General features: G+C 40.0%; 1 protein-coding gene and 1 long non-coding RNA gene across 2 annotated transcripts in view; one reads left to right on the top strand and one right to left on the bottom strand.

Moving 5' to 3' along the window:
- The window catches only part of Atf6 (activating transcription factor 6), a 165,636-nt gene that overhangs the window by 44,799 nt on the left and 103,382 nt on the right, over nucleotides 1–17,455 (top strand). Inside the window, exons 8-9 of the mRNA XM_060364651.1 lie at nucleotides 1,153–1,338; nucleotides 2,683–2,774. Of these exons, the coding sequence (XP_060220634.1) occupies nucleotides 1,153–1,338; nucleotides 2,683–2,774 (278 nt within the window). The remainder of the gene's footprint in view (nucleotides 1–1,152; nucleotides 1,339–2,682; nucleotides 2,775–17,455) is intronic.
- On the bottom strand, nucleotides 1,444–7,966 carry LOC132646393 (uncharacterized). Its single transcript, XR_009584635.1, has 2 exons — nucleotides 7,832–7,966; nucleotides 1,444–2,502 (listed from the first exon to the last, which is right to left on the bottom strand). It is a non-coding gene; the product is annotated as an uncharacterized LOC132646393 (long non-coding RNA).

The following is a 17,455-nucleotide window of genomic DNA, read 5'->3' as shown; positions in this document are numbered from 1 at the left end:
AGTAATAAAAACTGCATGGTATTGGCATAGAAATAGGCTGGTTGATCAATGGAATCGAATCAAAGACCTAGAAATAAACCTACACATCTATGTACACCTGATTTTTGACAAAGGAGCCAAAACCATACAATGGAAAAAAGACAGCATCTTCAACAAATGATGCTGGTCTAACTGGATGTCTACATGTAGAAGAATGCAAATAGATCCACATTTATCACCTTGCACAAAATTCAAGTCCAAGTGGATCAAAGACTTCAATATAAAACCAGATATACTAAATCTGCTAGAGAAGAACGTATGTCTTGAACTCCAGGAGACAAATTCTTGAACTGAACAACAGCTCTAAGATCTATAATTAATAAATGGGACCTCTTGAAATTGAAAAGTTTTTGTAAAGCAAAGGACACTATCAATAGAACGAAACGGCAGTTTACAGATTGGGAAAAGATCCTACATCCGACAAAGGGCTAAGATCCTGAATATATAAAGAACTCAAGAAACTATACACCAGCAAACCAAATAATCCAATTAAAAAATGGGATACAGAGCTAAAGAATTCTTAACAGAGGAATCTTGAATGGTGGAGAAGCACTTAAAGAAAAGCTCAACATCCTCAAAACAACTCTGAGATTCCATCTTATGCCTGTCAGAATGGCTAAGATCAAAAACTCAAGTGACAACACACACTAGCAAGGGTGTGGAGAAAGGGGAACACTCCTCCCTTGCTGGTGGGAGTGCAACCTTATACAACCACTTTGGAAATCAATCTTTTCCTCTTTTAAGATAGGGTCATATTGACCTCAACTTGCAGCAGGCCTACTGTAACATCCTGGAGTCCCTGGGCTTTTCAGTGTGAGCCATCTCAAGTGGCTCCTTTGGAGCACTTTCTGAGGGAGTTTCTAAAGGGCCGGTTAGATGTTCAACAGTGTGCTTCAGAAGGCACTGGCGGTTAGGATTTATAAATCCCTTTAACTCATTTGATTTGAGCATGCTTAATTTGAGCAGTATATTTAAAACTTATTTTAAAATAACTACCAACCTATATTTTGACCCAAGTTGTTTAAAAATAATTTGAAAAAACAGTAGGTTTTGATAGTTTGATGTAGTTATAAAACCAGTGTGATGATCGGTGTAATTTGTGATTTTTCCTAGATTGCTGTGCTGAGGAGACAGCAGCGCATGATAAAGAACCGAGAGTCTGCCTGTCAATCACGCAAGAAGAAGAAAGAATATATGCTAGGACTGGAGGCCAGGTTGAAGGCTGCCCTCTTGGAGAACGAGCAGCTGAAGAAGGAGAATGGCTCTCTGAAGCGACAGCTGGATGAGGTGGTGTCAGAGGTGAGTGCTAGTGTTCAGCTGGCTAAGGGGGGTAAACTCATTTTCTTTTTGATAAGTAAATTGGTAATTACTTTTAAAATCATATAAAATAGTAGAAAATGGGGGTTCAATAAACACAAAAATATTTACAGTGAGAACAAAATTGTAACAATGACTTTCTGAAGATGTTTTTCCCCGGTGGGGCTGAGAATTGAGTCCAGAACCTCCAGCGTGTTAAGCAAGCCTTCTAGCACTGAGCCACATCCCAGCCTGAAAGGGGGCATTCATCAGTCTGTGGTAGGAGAAGTCATTAGGAGATGGTTTCACACTATGTCCTTTAGCAGAATAATAGGTGTAAGTTCTCCTCTAGGGGTTATGACCCGTGTACAGGTTCTTAGAGCAATAATGGTGCCAGGTATGGGCTTCTCTTGTAGAACAGTACTAAAATTCAACCAGAAAGGGTTTGATTACTCTGATGACATCTGTGCCACTATTGCGCCAGTGGACTTATTTTTCCAGGCCAGTGATAGTTGTAGCTCACAGGGTTCTCAGGGTAAAGTTGATGCTTCCTCTCTCCTTCACTGGTATGCATTGCTCTGTCCAGCACTATGAAAGCTAGCAAGTTGGTAGGAAGATTCCAGGTCAGCACCAGCTTGAGTTCTCAAAAATGTTGTATGACTCAACTATGTGGTGTCTTCAGCAACAGGGTCTTACTGTAGAATTCTGGAGAGAAAGCAGTAAGTTGACAATAGCCTGTAATGTTTGAGGATCTGTGGGACCTCAGTGGTCAGCAACTCCAAAAGTAACTGCTTCCTGGTACTGGGCTTTTTATTTATTGGCTTGTAGTGTCTAATTGGGACATTGTTGCCTCATTATAGGGTAACTTTATTTTAAGTCTTTTTGTTTTCCCTTTTAAAAAGGGAAATAATACAAAATGTTGTAGATCTTTGTCCACTTAACCCCTATCATGTTCCTGTGCTTCCTGTTACCATGCTAGTCTTTTCTGCTTTGTTTGTGGAGCCCACAGCAATGTGGTGCTGAACCAGTGGATGCCGTAGAGTGCTGCTCCTTGCTCTGTTCTTTCTGAGTATGTGACAGTGCTCACGTGGGCTGCTGAGTATAGCACCTTAGAAGACAGGGAGCCAAGCAACAGAAGCATCTCTTGTTCTCTTGTAATTCTTTCCTCTGTTGGAAGAGAGAATGCAAAGACCTTAGTCTTTTGCAAAGTTTTATTTCTTTAAATTTAAGGTTTTTTTCTAATTTTTTATGAGAAAAGGTATTCATATGATTTGTACAAAGGAAGATTCTTAGTTACTGCTCTTTGTAATGTTGACATGTACTTTCGTCTTATTTCATTTCCTTTAGAACCAGAGGCTTAAAGTCCCGAGTCCAAAGCGAAGAGCTATCTGTGTGATGATAGTATTAGCATTTGTAGTGCTGAACTATGGGCCCATGAGGTGAGTATGCAAGTGTTTTGGCTACAAATACTAAAATTTAAGTGCTAGTTACTTGTTACTATTTAGCTCTACTTATAAACAAGAGGAAAATTCATTTGTTTTGAACGAAACCCAGCCTTCCAGATATGTGAAGAATAATTGGACAGGAGACAAGTGCCTTCACAGATCTCAGGATACATATGGGAAGAGAACCATGTTAAGGGGTGGTTAGACATGGTGGGTGTGGTGGAAACAGTTTGGACAGAGTGCTGATCGACTGTGCCAGGGAGGGTGAGCTCCTTAGCATGACAGTTTATGGTGCACGATAGGTGCACACAACATGGTTTTGTTGTATGACTGAGTGATAAGAAGAATAGCCAGGAAGAAATCTCAGCTTTGATTTGTGATACTTGTTTGCCAAGTGGGAAATATGGGAAAAGCATGTCAAGCAGAGGAAACTGTATGTTAAAAGCATGCCTTTAAAATGGTGTGCCATTTTTTTAAATGAAAAGTTGAGTTTGTATAGATACATGATTTTGTCTTTGTGTTTATGTGTATGTAATTTATTAAATTATGTTTACATGAAAGGGGCAACATATGCATTTTTCAAAGTGCTTTCTTATTTTTAATTATGTTAGCACATGATTCTCTTTTAGTAACTATCATATTTTGAAGTATAGATACACTATTACTTGACATATTTCAGAAATTTTATTAACCCAGGAACTGGTTTATACTCTTAAAGTTAAAAGTTACTGGGAATTGCAAAGAAATTACATTTTATTGATGTTTAGTGTGTTATATTCTAAATAAAACAGATTTTAAATGTGTGTTTATATAATCATAAATCATTACATGTTAAATAATTAAATGTTTAAATCTTCAAATATTTAATGATAGAAAAGAGAATAGCATTGTTTCATATTTTTTGTGCAAATATTTAGTATCTGACTGACTAGAAACTACCAGGACCTCACGTGACTCAGTGTGTTGTGATGTATTGCTAGGCACCAGGATCTTGTGTCTGTGTTTCTAGGCAGTTTGTTATGACTTATTGCTAGGCTTGAAATTGACAGAAAAACCAGATTCTTGTGTGAGAGAAGCCCACTAGGGAGCACAGAGTTTGGGGTTCCTCAGGCTTCTTAGACTGTACTTTCAAAGCATGTGCTGTAGTTAACCCTTCTCCTGTGAATGGAGATTTACAGAATTTCTAATTATTTATAGGTGTTCCCATGTGTGTCTGCATGTCTGTCTGTGTGCATAAAATCATCCCAGCTTGTAAAGAATGCACCGATTTCCTATTCACTGGCAGGTGAAGCAAGTGTTCACTCTGTTGCGTATTTCCTAATGCTCGATATTAGGAGTGTTTTGTTTGGTTTTATTATTTTTTATCTTCTGGGTTAAAATGTTATCTGTATTCACCCCTGTCATACTGGCTTCCTCATGCAGTCTGAGATACAGTACATGGGCTGCTATGTCAGGTCTTCACATGTGTTGTTCCCTTGGCCTTCAGTGCTCTTCCTTCAGAGACTGTTTTTATCAAGTATCAGCTCAAGTGCTACCTACCCCTTTGAGATTTCCTGGTTATCTTTCTCTCCTGGCTGTGCCTGCTCTGCTGTCATCCTCCTTATGCTCTTTCTTTTAGTTTTGTCATCAGCTCGCTTTACCTCTTTTTTTATTTTTATTAATTATAGTTTGTTCACTTTGTATCCCCCCCGTACCTCCCTCCTCCCAGTCCCACCCTCCCTTTTCTCTACCCTTATCCCTCTCCCAGTCCACTGATAAGGGATGTCCTACTTACTCCTCTTCCCTCTGATCCTAGTCTATCAGGTCTCATCAGGAGTGGTTGCATTGTCTTCTTCTGTGGCCTGGCAAGGCTGCTCCCCCCTCAGGGGGAGGTGATCAAAGAAGAGGCCAGTCATTTCCTGTCAGGGACAGTCCCTGTCCCCATTACTATAGAGCCCACTTGGATACTGAACTGCCATAGGCTACCTCTGTGCAGGGATTTCAGGCCATCTCCATGAGTGGTCCTTGGCTAGAGTATCAGTCTCAGAAAAGAATCCTGGGTCCAGATTTTTTGGATCTGTTGCTGTCCTTGTGGAGCTCCTGTCCCCTCCAGGTCTTAATATCTCTCCCTTCTTTCATAAGATTCCCTGCACTCTGCCCAAAGTTTGGTTATGAGTCTCAGCATCTGCCTTGATACCCTGCAGGGTAGAGACTTTCAGAGGCCCTCTCTGGTAGGCTCCTGTCCTGTTCCCTGTTTTCTCCGTCCTCCGATGTCCATCTTCTTTGCCTTTCTGAATGAGGATTGATCATCTTACCAGAGTCTTCCTCCCTGATTAGCTTCCTTAGGTGTACAGATTTTAGTATGTTATCCTATATTATATGCCTAATATCCACTTATGAATGAGTATATACCCTGTGTGTCTTTCTGCTCCTGGGATACCTCACTCAGGATGATCTTTTCCAGATCCCACCATTTACCTGCAAATTTCATGATTTCCTTGTTTTTTATTGCTGAGTAATATTCCATTGTGTAGATGTACCAAAATGTTTGTAACCATTCCTCAAAGAACACTGTCGTCAAAATAAAACGACTGCCTACAGATTGGGAAAGGATCTTCACCAACCTTATATTTGAGAGAGGATTAGAATCCAGTATATATAAAGAACTCAAGAAGTTAAACAGCAACAAATCAAGTAATCCAACTAAAAAATGGGGTACAGAGCTAAACAGAGACTTCTCAATAGAGGAATATCGAATGGCAGAGAAACTCTTAAAGAAATGTTCAACGTCCTTAGTCATCAGGGAAATGCAAATCAAACGACCCTGAGATTTCACCTTACACCCATCAGAATGGCTAAGATGAATAACTCAAGTGACAACACATGCTGGAGAGGATGTGGAGAAAGCGGAACCTTCCTCCATTGCTGGTGGGAATGTAAACTTGTACCACTTTGGAAATCAATCTGGCGCTTTCTCAGACAATTAGGAATAGCACTTCCTCAAGATCCAGCTATACCACTGCTAGGCATATATCCAAAAGATGCTCAAGTATTCGGTGAGGACATCTGCTCAACCATGTTTGTAGCAGCTTTATTTGTAATAGCCAGAAGCTGGAAACAGCCCTGATGCCCCTTTACCTTGACTAATAGAAGACACTATCTTCTATTAGCTTTCCTTTCCTTCCTTCCCTGTAAGAACTTTATCTCTTGTTTTCTAGGGCATTGAATGATGCCTGGCATGTAGTTGTCAGTCGATACATACTATGGTATGAATAAACAAGTGCCCTTCTCTCAACTAGAAATAAGGTCTTCAAAACTGCTGGAGGAGGTGGCTCAGAGCAGAGTGCTTGGCTAGTGTGCATGAGGTCCCAGGTACAGTTCCTGCTGGTTTGTTTTTAATTGTATTCCCCTTTAAAAATTACTTGCAGCCAGGATTAAAAATTCTTCTTGTATGAATTGCTGTAAACCACCCGCATCAATATGTCTAGTATTGATTCATAGCCTGCTTGTCATAGCCTCCATACATTTACGCATTTCTATTTTTGTGCCTGTGCCAGTCTTAAACTGAAGAACTTCCTTCTGTCTTTCAGCTTGCTCTGTTATTTTAGCTATGAGCCTGAGAGGCTCTCCCTAGTGGCATTCTTGGCGTTGTTTATATTCAGCCACTTTTACTAGTTACACAAGTTATCATAGGCATTTTCTTCCACCTGCTAAACACTTGTTTTGTGCTATTATTACATTTTCCTTATGTTAAGGTTTCAACTCCTGTCTAATTCACTGCTTTTCTTATCTGGGCTATCCATTCATAATTTTATGAATACTTTATTATATTTGGTGTTTTTTTTCCCATCCACACTGTCCTTGGAGTCCTTCCTCCTGGCCCATGTGGTTTCTTCTCCACACTAACCCATCATGGCATCCTCCTTCCTTCTTTCTTCCTGTCCTGTTTGTCTCTTGCCCATGAATTTCCTGTTCCCAAAACCTGGGAACCTGAGCCACACCTACCCCATTCTGCCCTGCCCAGGATTTAGGCCTTTAAATCAACCAATCAGGTAGAATGTCTTAGGCAGGTTTACACAACAAGGATAGGTGTATCTGGGCAGTAACCAGATCTAAATACAAGCATCAGACCAACCTCTAACAAACATGTCTATCAGCCCCTCACATCTCATGACTCTGTGTGAAGTACATGTTCATCTCTTAAGCTGAGCATAAGAAAATACTTCTAGGGCAATTACTGTTTGCAGGTACTGAGCAGGGAATGAGGGGTGCAAGCCTGAATGAAACGACAGTCTAGTGGGAGAAGCAGATACATAAACCACTGTATCATGAGGAAGATGCCATGTATGATAAAAGCATTTAAAAAAGAAAAGAAAAAAAAAAAAAAACCACCTCTTTTTCTCTATACTCACTTCTCTAGGCAAATGTATCGGTTTTCCACATGTAATTTTTCTTCATTCTCTGGCCATTGGTTGGCACACCTATAGTTGAGCTCAGTTCGCAGACTACTGAGCATTTGCACAGGCTCCACAGGCTTAAGGGCTTCGTCATAGACAGCCATTCCTTACTTCAGTCACCAGCCTCAGTCTTTAGTTGTGACTTATGATTTATACATATGACCGGCTATAAATTGTGCATTCTGCTAGAGTGGCTTACAAGTGAAACATTTTTCTTGCTATTATTAGTTGATTTAAAAACAATTCTTATGGATTTCATGAGGTAAAGGAAATAGACGAAATGCATAAAGTAAGCTATAGGGAGGTGGGGGAAACTCCCATGCCCCCAGTAGGTTGATTCTCTGCCCAGCATCTTCTTGGGGTTGCCAGTCTGCATTTTGGAGGCTTCATGATATGGATGCGACAACTAAACCTTTGGTGATTTAGCTCATTTTTAGCCTCTTTCCTGTCCTGGTCGGTATGGGATGAGACTGAAAATTCCAGCTCACTAGTCAGTGGTTAGTTTTTTTGGCAGTCAGCTTCCTTCCTTCATAATTTACATTATTTCCATAGGCTCAGGTATGGCCAGAAGGGTTTTTATGTTGTTTGTTTGTTTTTATAAAGGTATTTGCTCACCTCTGTCACTCAGGAAGTTCCAAAAGATTTCTCTGCTGAGAACTCAGGAAGATACCAAATATATTTCTTCTAAAAAGTCACATTAATATCCTAAACAAAAAAGCAACAAATCAATTCTAGTCGGCTTTGCACATAGCTCTCAAAGAACATGGCAAGGTGAGAGCTGTGAGAAGTAAGGGTGGGACTGGAGGAAGCATTTTGTGAATGTCCTTTTGAGTCAGCTTGGAACACAAAGTTTTAAATGTGTTAATGATCTTCACAGCCGTCAAATGAATCTCATTTCTGTGGTAGATGGACCATTATGAAGTGAAGAGACAGTGGTCCCTTTTTATCAAGAAAAGATTTGTGTTCAGAAAAGGATTAAATAGCTATCACAGAAAAGGAAATTTAAGAATGGGAGAGTTAAGATGTTTGAAAATCATAAAGAGCAACAGCTAAGATCTGTCTTTCTCTGTGAGGCGTAAGGAACAGAATACCAGGTTGTAGGACTATTAAGAACTTCAAAAATTTTTAAATATGTTTAAAAGCTTAAACTGAAGGAAAGTAAAAGAAGAGCTGGAAGAGTTGAGGAAACAAGTTTCTTAACAACTTGGGATGTTTCCAGGAAGAAAGAAGGAAAACTGGCTGCAAAACTCACAGAAGCAGAGAACTGTTTCTTCTAGACAGGACTGGCATGAGCAGTAAACATCAAAGTCCGGAGAACAACAGGGATTCCAAGACTGAAATATGTTGCAAAACCAGATGTTGAGAATCACTGTTTGCATTATTCAAGAGCATTGTTTGATTGGCCCCAGTGTTTCCATGTCCTCACCTGCTGGATGAAGTCTGCAAGGGAAGAAAGTCCCCACATGTCCCCTAACAGTTCCACCTAGAAGATGGTTATTGAACAACCCAGTAAGATGCACACACACACATACACAACACACTCATGCACACTGCGACATACATACTCACACTCACTCATTCTTTCTCTTTCACTCACACTTTTACACCCTAAAAAGCTAACCAAACAAATAAGCAACTGGGCTAGAAAGATGACTCAGTGAATAAGAATACTTGTTCTTACAGAGGTCCTAGGTTCAATTCCCAGCACTCACATGTTAACTCACAACTGTCCATAACTCCAGTTCCAGAGGATCCTTCTCAGTGATGAGACACACACGGTACACAGACCTACCTGGGAGCAAAACATTTATACACGTAAAACAAATCTTAAACGAATTTCCCTTTATAACAATAATAACAAGAAACCTTAAATAATTTCTATTATATTTTAGTTGGTGCAGATGATGAGCTCTACCTGCATTTTCTTGAAAACCACTGAATTAAATTTGGCCAAACAAATGGATAGTTTAATCGGAGTTTTGTTTATTTATTTTTTTAAAGGATCTTAAATTTAAGAATTTAAACTATTTTTGATGAGGTCATATGCCATAATAAAGTTAGTTATAGTATTTCAGATATACGATGTAGATGAATCATTTTGTGCCTTATTGTTATAGGGCCATGTGAAAAAAAATTAACAATTTGCCACATATATCATAAGAGTAGTTCCTGAAAACATTTGGTAATGAAATATAAATATACTTTACATCTAAGGTAAAAGAATTTGTGGAAGGTAATAGATACCGGAACACGCCATGCTTAAGAGTTTTAGGTTACTATATAGTCATCACACAGAAAAAGAAAACAAATTAAGCAAATTTAACTGAATTAATTTTTCTAACCTTCCTGATGTTTTATGGATAGTGAAGAAGATGTCTCGGCATTTTTGGCATGAGATTCAAGGAGTTGGCCTACTTTGGGTGGTCTATAAAAATAGAGACTCCAGGCAGCAGGAAAAGGCTGACCTGTATGAGCTAGGCCTGGTGGTGGTAAGACTGTAATCTTAGCTACTCTGGAGGGTGAGGCAAGAAGATCACATGTTCCCAGTCTGTTTGAGCTACAGAGTGAGTTCAAGGGCAACCCTGACATCTTAGCAAGACCATGTTTCAAAATAAAACAGATTGGGCTAGGAATGTAGCTCAGTTGGTAGGGAGGTACCTAGCATATCCATGGCCTTTCTGCGTAAGCCAGATGTGGTGTCACACTCCTGCAATCCTAGCATTTGGGAGATAAGAGGAAGGAGGATTAGAAGTTCAGGGTCATTCTTGGTTACATAACAAGTATGAGAGAAGTCTGGTCTACATGAGACACTGTCTCAAAAAAAATTGTTATCTACAAGAGATAAAGTGGATTAGATAAAAGAAATCCAGATATAGTAAAGTGATGAAATGGTTGATCAGAACATTTTGGAGAAAACTAGACATATGCTAATTAATAAGGTAAAATGAACAAAAAACAACTGACTTAAACCAATTAAATCGGCTGAAAAGATGGTTCTGTGGGTAGATTTCACAGTAACTACTTTTGGACCTGAGTTTTGGTTCTCAGCACCATGTACTAGCCAAGGAAGGAGGTGGGCAGAGACAAGCAAATCTCAGTGGATCCTAGGAGCTTGCTGGCCAGCCAGTCTAGTCTCACTGAGAGTCCCTGTCTCAAAAAATAAGGTGGAGATTCAATAGAGGAAGACACTTGGGTTTGATCTCTATCCTCCATTCACCCATGCAAAGGTGTGTCTACACATAGATGCACACACTTATACACACACACACACACATGCATACACCGAAAATAAAAAGGAAAATAATCAGAGTGTAACAGAGGTTAAGAGGTGAAAAACGAGGGATGTTAAAAGACAAAAGGTTATGCCATTGTAACCAGGTGATCAGAGTAACATTACTAGTAAGGTGACATCTGATATCTGATGGAGTGCACCAAAAACCCCACAATTACCACTTCTGTGAAATGGTTGCCCCAAAATACATTTCTTTGACTTCAATCATAAAAAAATTAGATAAAGCCCAAAAGAGGAACACTGTACAAAATAACCTGAATCTTCAAAATTGTTGAGGTCATGGAAGTCAAGGAAAGGCAGAGGATCATTCTGAGAATGGAGGAGGAGGTAACGGGGCAAGTGATGCAGTCCTTGGAGCTGGAGCAGAAAATGGAATTAGCAGGACAGTATGGGTACGAGGACTACAGGGCCGACATAGAGTAAGATCTATAGCTTCAAATCAGTGTTTGCTGCTTGTGCTGCTGTTGCTAAAGTGTTGGCATTTGAGGAAGCATTGGAGAAAGTATATGTGAGCCATGTTGCAACTTGTGAAACTCTTTGTAAGCCCAAAATTACTTCAAAAGAGAAGCTTAAATTTTGAAGTATATCATATACTTCGATCATGTAGGCCCCTTTCCGCCCTTTCACTGATCCTCTTCCTTTCCCTAGTGTCCCTTCCATCATATGTATAACTGAGCTTTTAATTAAAAACAAAACCTACAAACAAATAATCAGAGCTATATGTAAGGATAGAAGGCAACAAAGAAAAGAACAGCATCAAAAGAGAAGCTCCATTTATCACATGGAACCAAAAAAACTAAGGAAAAATGGGGAAAGGCAATATTTGAAGACATAAGCAGCTAAAAACATCCCAGAATGGAAGACAGTAATACTCAGGCTTAATAATAACAGGCTTAGGGTAAATCAGTTCACAGGGGTTCTGGGGGGAATGAACCAGATAAAATGATATTTGTGTATAGATAACTCCCAACGAGGCCATAGAATACCCGAAGCAAACAGAAGGTCTTAAGAATAGCCAAGACACAAGGAGGACAGGTTACCTACAAGGTCATCTTTATCAGCTCGGTAACTGACCTCTCAACAGTATCAAGGCGCTCTAAATCAGTAGAATGCTTTCCTAAAGTTTTAAGAGAAAGAATTCAGCCTGGCGTCTCTCCGACAAAAGCACCTGTTAAGTGAGAGTAGTATAGGGCTGCCTGAAGACACAGCCGGGGAGGGCACTATTGGCAGACCTTCATTAAGATTGCTGAAGGACTGTTTCAGGAAAAAAGAAAATGGCTTCAATAAGGTTTAGACGTAGAATGGTTAGCTAGAAACCAAAAATAAAAGTTGTGAGTGAAGATTTTTTAAAAGCTGGCAATGTAAAATGGTAACAATGCCTAGTTTGTTAGATTAAAGCAAGTCAAGATGGAAATAATTACTGATAAATTGGGAATGATAGGATCGAAGTGAAGCTACTCAGTTTATTTTGGTTCGGGGAGAGAGGTAGAGATGCCATGTTTAGACTTGTTAAGTTGAACTTTCAAAGTTTGGCATAAGTAGTAACAACATACAATTGTGGGGGTGAGGGAAGAGGGATGAGTGGTGACGGAGCCCACGCAGAATTCTGGGAATCAGACTCCAGAGACCAGACTCAAGGTGCAGATATCACTTTATTGAGCAGTGTGTAAGCCTTTATACAGCCACAAGCACCAATAACAGTCAGTCAGGAGACTTCCTTGAAGAAGGGGGGAGCAGGCACCACACTAGCCTCAGATTCATTTTAGACTTCACTAGTGAGCTAGGAGTCCCTAGTAGAACAGTGCAGTGTGCAGTGGGCCAGGATCATTAGAGAGGCTGTGAGGCCTCGCTCGCCATTCCCTAAGGGCCTCCATAAGGCTTATCTTGACGCTGCCCACATCCAATTTGACTATTTCATTTCAAAAAGTATTAAGTGAAAGAAACTAGACTATAAAATACATACCATGATGGAAATAAACTTGGTAAAAAGGGAATGATTGTGTATTTGAGTGTGTGTGTGTGTGTGCATGCAGATGCCACAGCTCATGTACAGTGGTTAGAGGGCAACCCCGGTGTGGGCCTTACCTTCCACCATGTTTGAGGCAGGCTCACTTTGCTTTTGAGTGCTGTGAGCACCAGGCAAGGTGACTCATGAGCTCTGAGATTCTGCTGTCTCTACTGTTCATCTTGCCTTAGGAGTACTGGCACTACAGATGTGGGCTATCATACCTGGCTTTACATGGCTTCTGGGGATTTGAACTCATGTCCTCACAATTGTCCGGGAAGCACTTTATTCGTTAAGCCATCTCCCTTGCTCCTGGGCTGCACTTTTGTCTTTAGAGAACTAATTTGTTAAATAGAGTGGAGAAAAAGCAAAATTAAACATTGTGCTGTTTAAAGGAAGAATAAAGAATCTGTGAGGAAGTTGTCTCCTGTGCCAGTGAGCTCAAGGCTCTTCCCCACTTTTTCTCCTAACAGGTTTAGTGTGTCTGGTTTTATGTTGAGGTCTTTGATCCACATGGACTTTAGTTTTGTGCAGGGTGATAAGTATGGGTCTGTTTGCATTTTTCTACATGTAGACATCCAGTTAGACCAGCACCATTTGTTGAAGATGCTGTCTTTTTTTCCATTGTATGATTTTGTGAAAAATCAGGTGTCCATAGTGTGTGGGTTTATTTCTGGGTCTTATATTTGATTCCATTGATCCACCAGCCTGTTTCTATGCCAGTACTGTTGTATTTGGCAATTAATATTTACTATTGATGATTCTTTTAGTAAAGCTGCGGTTAATCCTAAACCAGCTGTATACCCAAATCACCACACAGAGACCGGGATTTATTTAATTAACCGAGATCACAATGCTGAGCAATAGTTGTTCCATCCTAAACCTCCAAGCCCACATAGTTTCCTACCATTCAGATTTAACCCATTATACTTGCTTTTAGTGATATCTTAGGTCCAGTCCATCTCTCTACATCGTTCTCCACATCGTTCCAAAACCTCTCTTCCAGCCTCTGCACCTCTCTCTCTCCTCTGCCTCCCACTCCTTCCTGTCCTTCTCTCCTCTGGCTCCTCCCCTCTCCGTTGCTCAACATATCTGGCTGGTTGTTTTATTTTTGTCATGTTTACACAAAGTTGAGACAGGTGATGCTTAGAATAAATATCACAATGCAATGTCCAGATTGAAACCAGAGAGTGGGGGAGAGAAATCAGCATTTGAATGAACAAGGGTAAGGTGTACACATTCCAAAAGAACATTATACCAACACAGTACCATGCAGTTTTTATTACTGTTGCTCTATAGTACATCTTGAGATCAGGGATGGAGATACTTCCAGAAGATATTTTATTATAAAGGATTGTTTTAGTGATTCTGGGTTTCTTGTTATTCCATATTAAGTTGAGAATTTTTCTTTCAAGATCTGTAAAGAATTGTGTCAGTAATTTGATGGGAATTGCATTGAATCTGTAGATTGCTTTTGGTAAGATGGCCATTTTTACTATGTTTAACGGCTGGCTCTTTGATCACCTCCTTAAGGGGTGTGTGTGTGTGTGTGTGTGCGCAGCCTTACCAGGCCACAGAGGAAGATTATGAAAGGCAGTCCTGATGAGCCTGATAGGCTAGGGTCAAATGGAAGGGGAGGAGGTCTTCCCATATCAGTGGCCTGGAGAAGGAGCATGGGAGGAGATGAGGGAGGGAGGCTGAGATTGGGAGGTGATGAGGGTGGGGGCTACAGCTGGGATACAAAGTGAATAAATTGTAATAAATAAAAAATTATATTATTATTTTTTTTAAATCTGTGAGGCAACAGAAAAGCTCACAGCTACAGGGAAAGAAAAGTCAAACAGTAGCCTAAAGAAACCCAAAGATGCTTTATTAACATCAGACGAACTTGAAGGAGAAAGCATTATTATATGTAGTAAATGTGTAGACCCCTCCCTATTTAAAAGCTTGTCTTCCTCACTCAGGAAATTCATAAGCCCTTGCTCTGAGCAGGAGTCACAGCATATCCGTGGGAAAGAAGCTTCTTTCTGGCAGGTTTGGCTGCAGTTGACGAATTCCTTGTATTGTGTTGCCCCTGTCATTTTAAAGGCTACTACAGTCACCTTTTCTGCAAATCGTAAATTAGTATATCAAGGAAATTGTAAATATGTTATATTGTTTAAAAGAATCAAGGAGTGTTGGGGAGGGAGGGTTCTTTATCCTCTAACTGTTCTGGGTTAAGTGATATGCCCTGGCTAGATCTGGAACCTTGAGTTTGAGACCTCAGACATGAAGGAGGCAGAATAAAGTGTGCCAGGAAAGCACCACTGGCTACCCTGTGCTTTTGCATGAAATGGCACTTTAAGGGAGAGATAGCCATAGAGAGTGTGTATCAAGTGTGAGTCAGAAAGTGGTTAGAGGCAAATGTCTTCATTCCAGAATTCTCCAAGTTGTCAGCTTTTCATTGTTTTGGAGGAAGAATTCTAGCTTCTTCTCCTGAGATGAGCTTGTCCCCAAATCTGGTTCCAATTGTTCTCCCTTGTTCAATTGTTGAGCACATTTTGCTGTATGATATCACCATTTGGCTGAATGTTAAAAGACACTGTGAAACCTAGATGTAAGAATTCAAACCACCAAGTATAGATGGTTTTGTTCAGCCAGATTCTTAAATGTAATCTAATTCAAGCTTTTGGCTAAAAGTATGTTCCACATTTATCAAAATGATGCATAAGCATCTCAAGTACATATAAAACTACATCTAAGTACCAGGTGTTATTGAGTCAGGATTGTAGAGCCAGCACCAGACCCTTTTCTAGATAGTTTAATTCATTCATGATTGTCAAAAATGTCTGTGCGAGGTAATGGCTTGGTTCTGACCTCTCAGCCTGTGTAGATGTCAGTCTTTGTTTTAAATGGCTCTGAATTTGTCAGGTGCCGTGCTGGATTTTGAAGGCATGGAAAATCCTGGTCGGGGCTTTCACATGAATTGTGCAGAGAGTGCCTCCAAGGAGCATGCCAGAGGCTTTATTACATACCCCTTGGCCACCTTCTTCCCTAGTTAGAGTGAAACGGGGTGGCTGATGTCAGATACTCTGTTCCCGCTAACTTTCTTCTCTACCTGGGGTATATAGATCCTGGGCGTCACTTTCTAAGCTAAAAGTTGGTAACTTGTGCTATTTTTCTCTCCAAGAGGAGGGGCTCAGTAAGAAGCTAGGCCAGGCAGGGTGTAAGCTGAATATGTTGCAATTTTCTCCATTTTACTTATATTCTTAAATTTAAATTTAAGTTTGTCCAAACGAGCTGTAAGTCCCGTTGCAGGGCTTGGTACATGCAGGTATGCTCATGTTCTGTCAACCGTAGGTCGTAGACAGTACAGGAACGTGGCTCAGCTTTGTGCTGAGTACGGAACTATGGAATAACATGAAACTTGACCTGTGAACATACAGATGTAATTAAGTTATCATTCCTGCCATTTTTGTCACCAGATTTGGGTTATTTAGTCATTTGAGTAAGTATTTTAGGGGTCATTGTTCAAAATTATTATTTTTCTTTTCTTTCTTTCTTCCTCTTTCTTTTTGAGACAAGGTTTCTATGTGTAGCCTTGGCTATCTGGGAACTCAGTGTGTAGACCAGGCTGGCCTCTGACTCAGAGATCCACCTGCCTCTAGTCCCTCAAGTACCGGGATTACAGGCCTGCACCTACAAGCCTGGCTGCAGATTATTCTTAATTGCTAATGTTGACATGAATTATGGTCATTTCTACATACTTAGCCTTTTTGACATTTAGTTTTCAGAGTATAAGCAGCATTTACATTCTCTCCATTAGTGTATCACCTCTGAATGAGCTACAGTTAGGGAATGTATACATAGTCAGCATAGTTTATATGGCTTTCTGTATCAGCCCTTTTACCAGAATTCTCATTAGAGTATCCCTTCCTTCTTTTCTCTCTTTTTAAAATTTTAATTAGAAAATAAGAAATAGAAATAAGGCAGTTGGAAGAAAAGAAAATATATGAAGGTGATGACAGTTGATCTTAGAACAGTCTAGGCTGGCTGTACATTGATATCATTACTGCTTTGCTGGTAAAAGTAGCTAATTTTGTTTTTTGTAATTACTCTTATCAGTTATCAAACCCAGTCCCACCAAAGAGTAACCTGATTACTCCATGAATTACTTCATTTTTTTCTCCTCCTGCCATAAGGCAGGCATTATTACAACCATTTTACAGATGAGGAAACTGAAAACACAGTACCGTGACTGAGCTGGAGATCCGTCTTCATCACTAATAAAGCAGAGGCCTCACTGGCAGACAAGTCCTTACAATGAGCCATCAGTACTCTCTCAGTAGCCCTGCCCATTCTCCACAAGCTCAGAATTGGCTGTGAAACAGGAGAGTGTTTGTGTTATGAATTGATTGGTTTGATGTAAGTTTAACAACAGAGTGAAGACATGAAACATCCATAAAGTTCTTTTTTTTTTTAATTTAAAATAAAAACAACATCTAGAGGTGTCCCCTGTACAGCAGGCACTGACCCAGAACAACGCTGAGATTTTTGCACTCTTCATCTTGTGTTATATTAAGAGACGATACATTTAACAAGTAAAGTGGTGAATAAAGTATGGTAAGGCAAATGGTTTTACAAGTGTGTGTTGGGGCGGGGCGGGGGTTGTTGGAATGTCACTTTAGTGATGGATGTTTAACAGATGTTTTAAGCTGAGTTTTAAAGGAGACAAGGTTAGCTGTCTTGATATTTAGGGAAGAGTGTTGCAAAGGCATTAGCCATTGCAAGAAGCCTAGTTTGAGGAAGTATGCTATTCATTTTCAAGGGTAAGGAGATAAGTGTGGCTAAACTTAAGTGAACAGGGTGGGAGAACTAGGAGATAATATCACTGAGGCAAAATGGAAGGGAAGGTGAGGTAAATATTTGGGCTTTTTATCAGGCTAGAAAAGGGGAACCTTCT

The sequence above is a fragment of the Meriones unguiculatus genome, chromosome 11 (genome assembly GCF_030254825.1).
Source record: "Meriones unguiculatus strain TT.TT164.6M chromosome 11, Bangor_MerUng_6.1, whole genome shotgun sequence".
Classification (NCBI taxonomy): domain Eukaryota; kingdom Metazoa; phylum Chordata; class Mammalia; order Rodentia; family Muridae; genus Meriones; species Meriones unguiculatus.
This window is presented reverse-complemented; position numbering and strand designations above follow the sequence as displayed.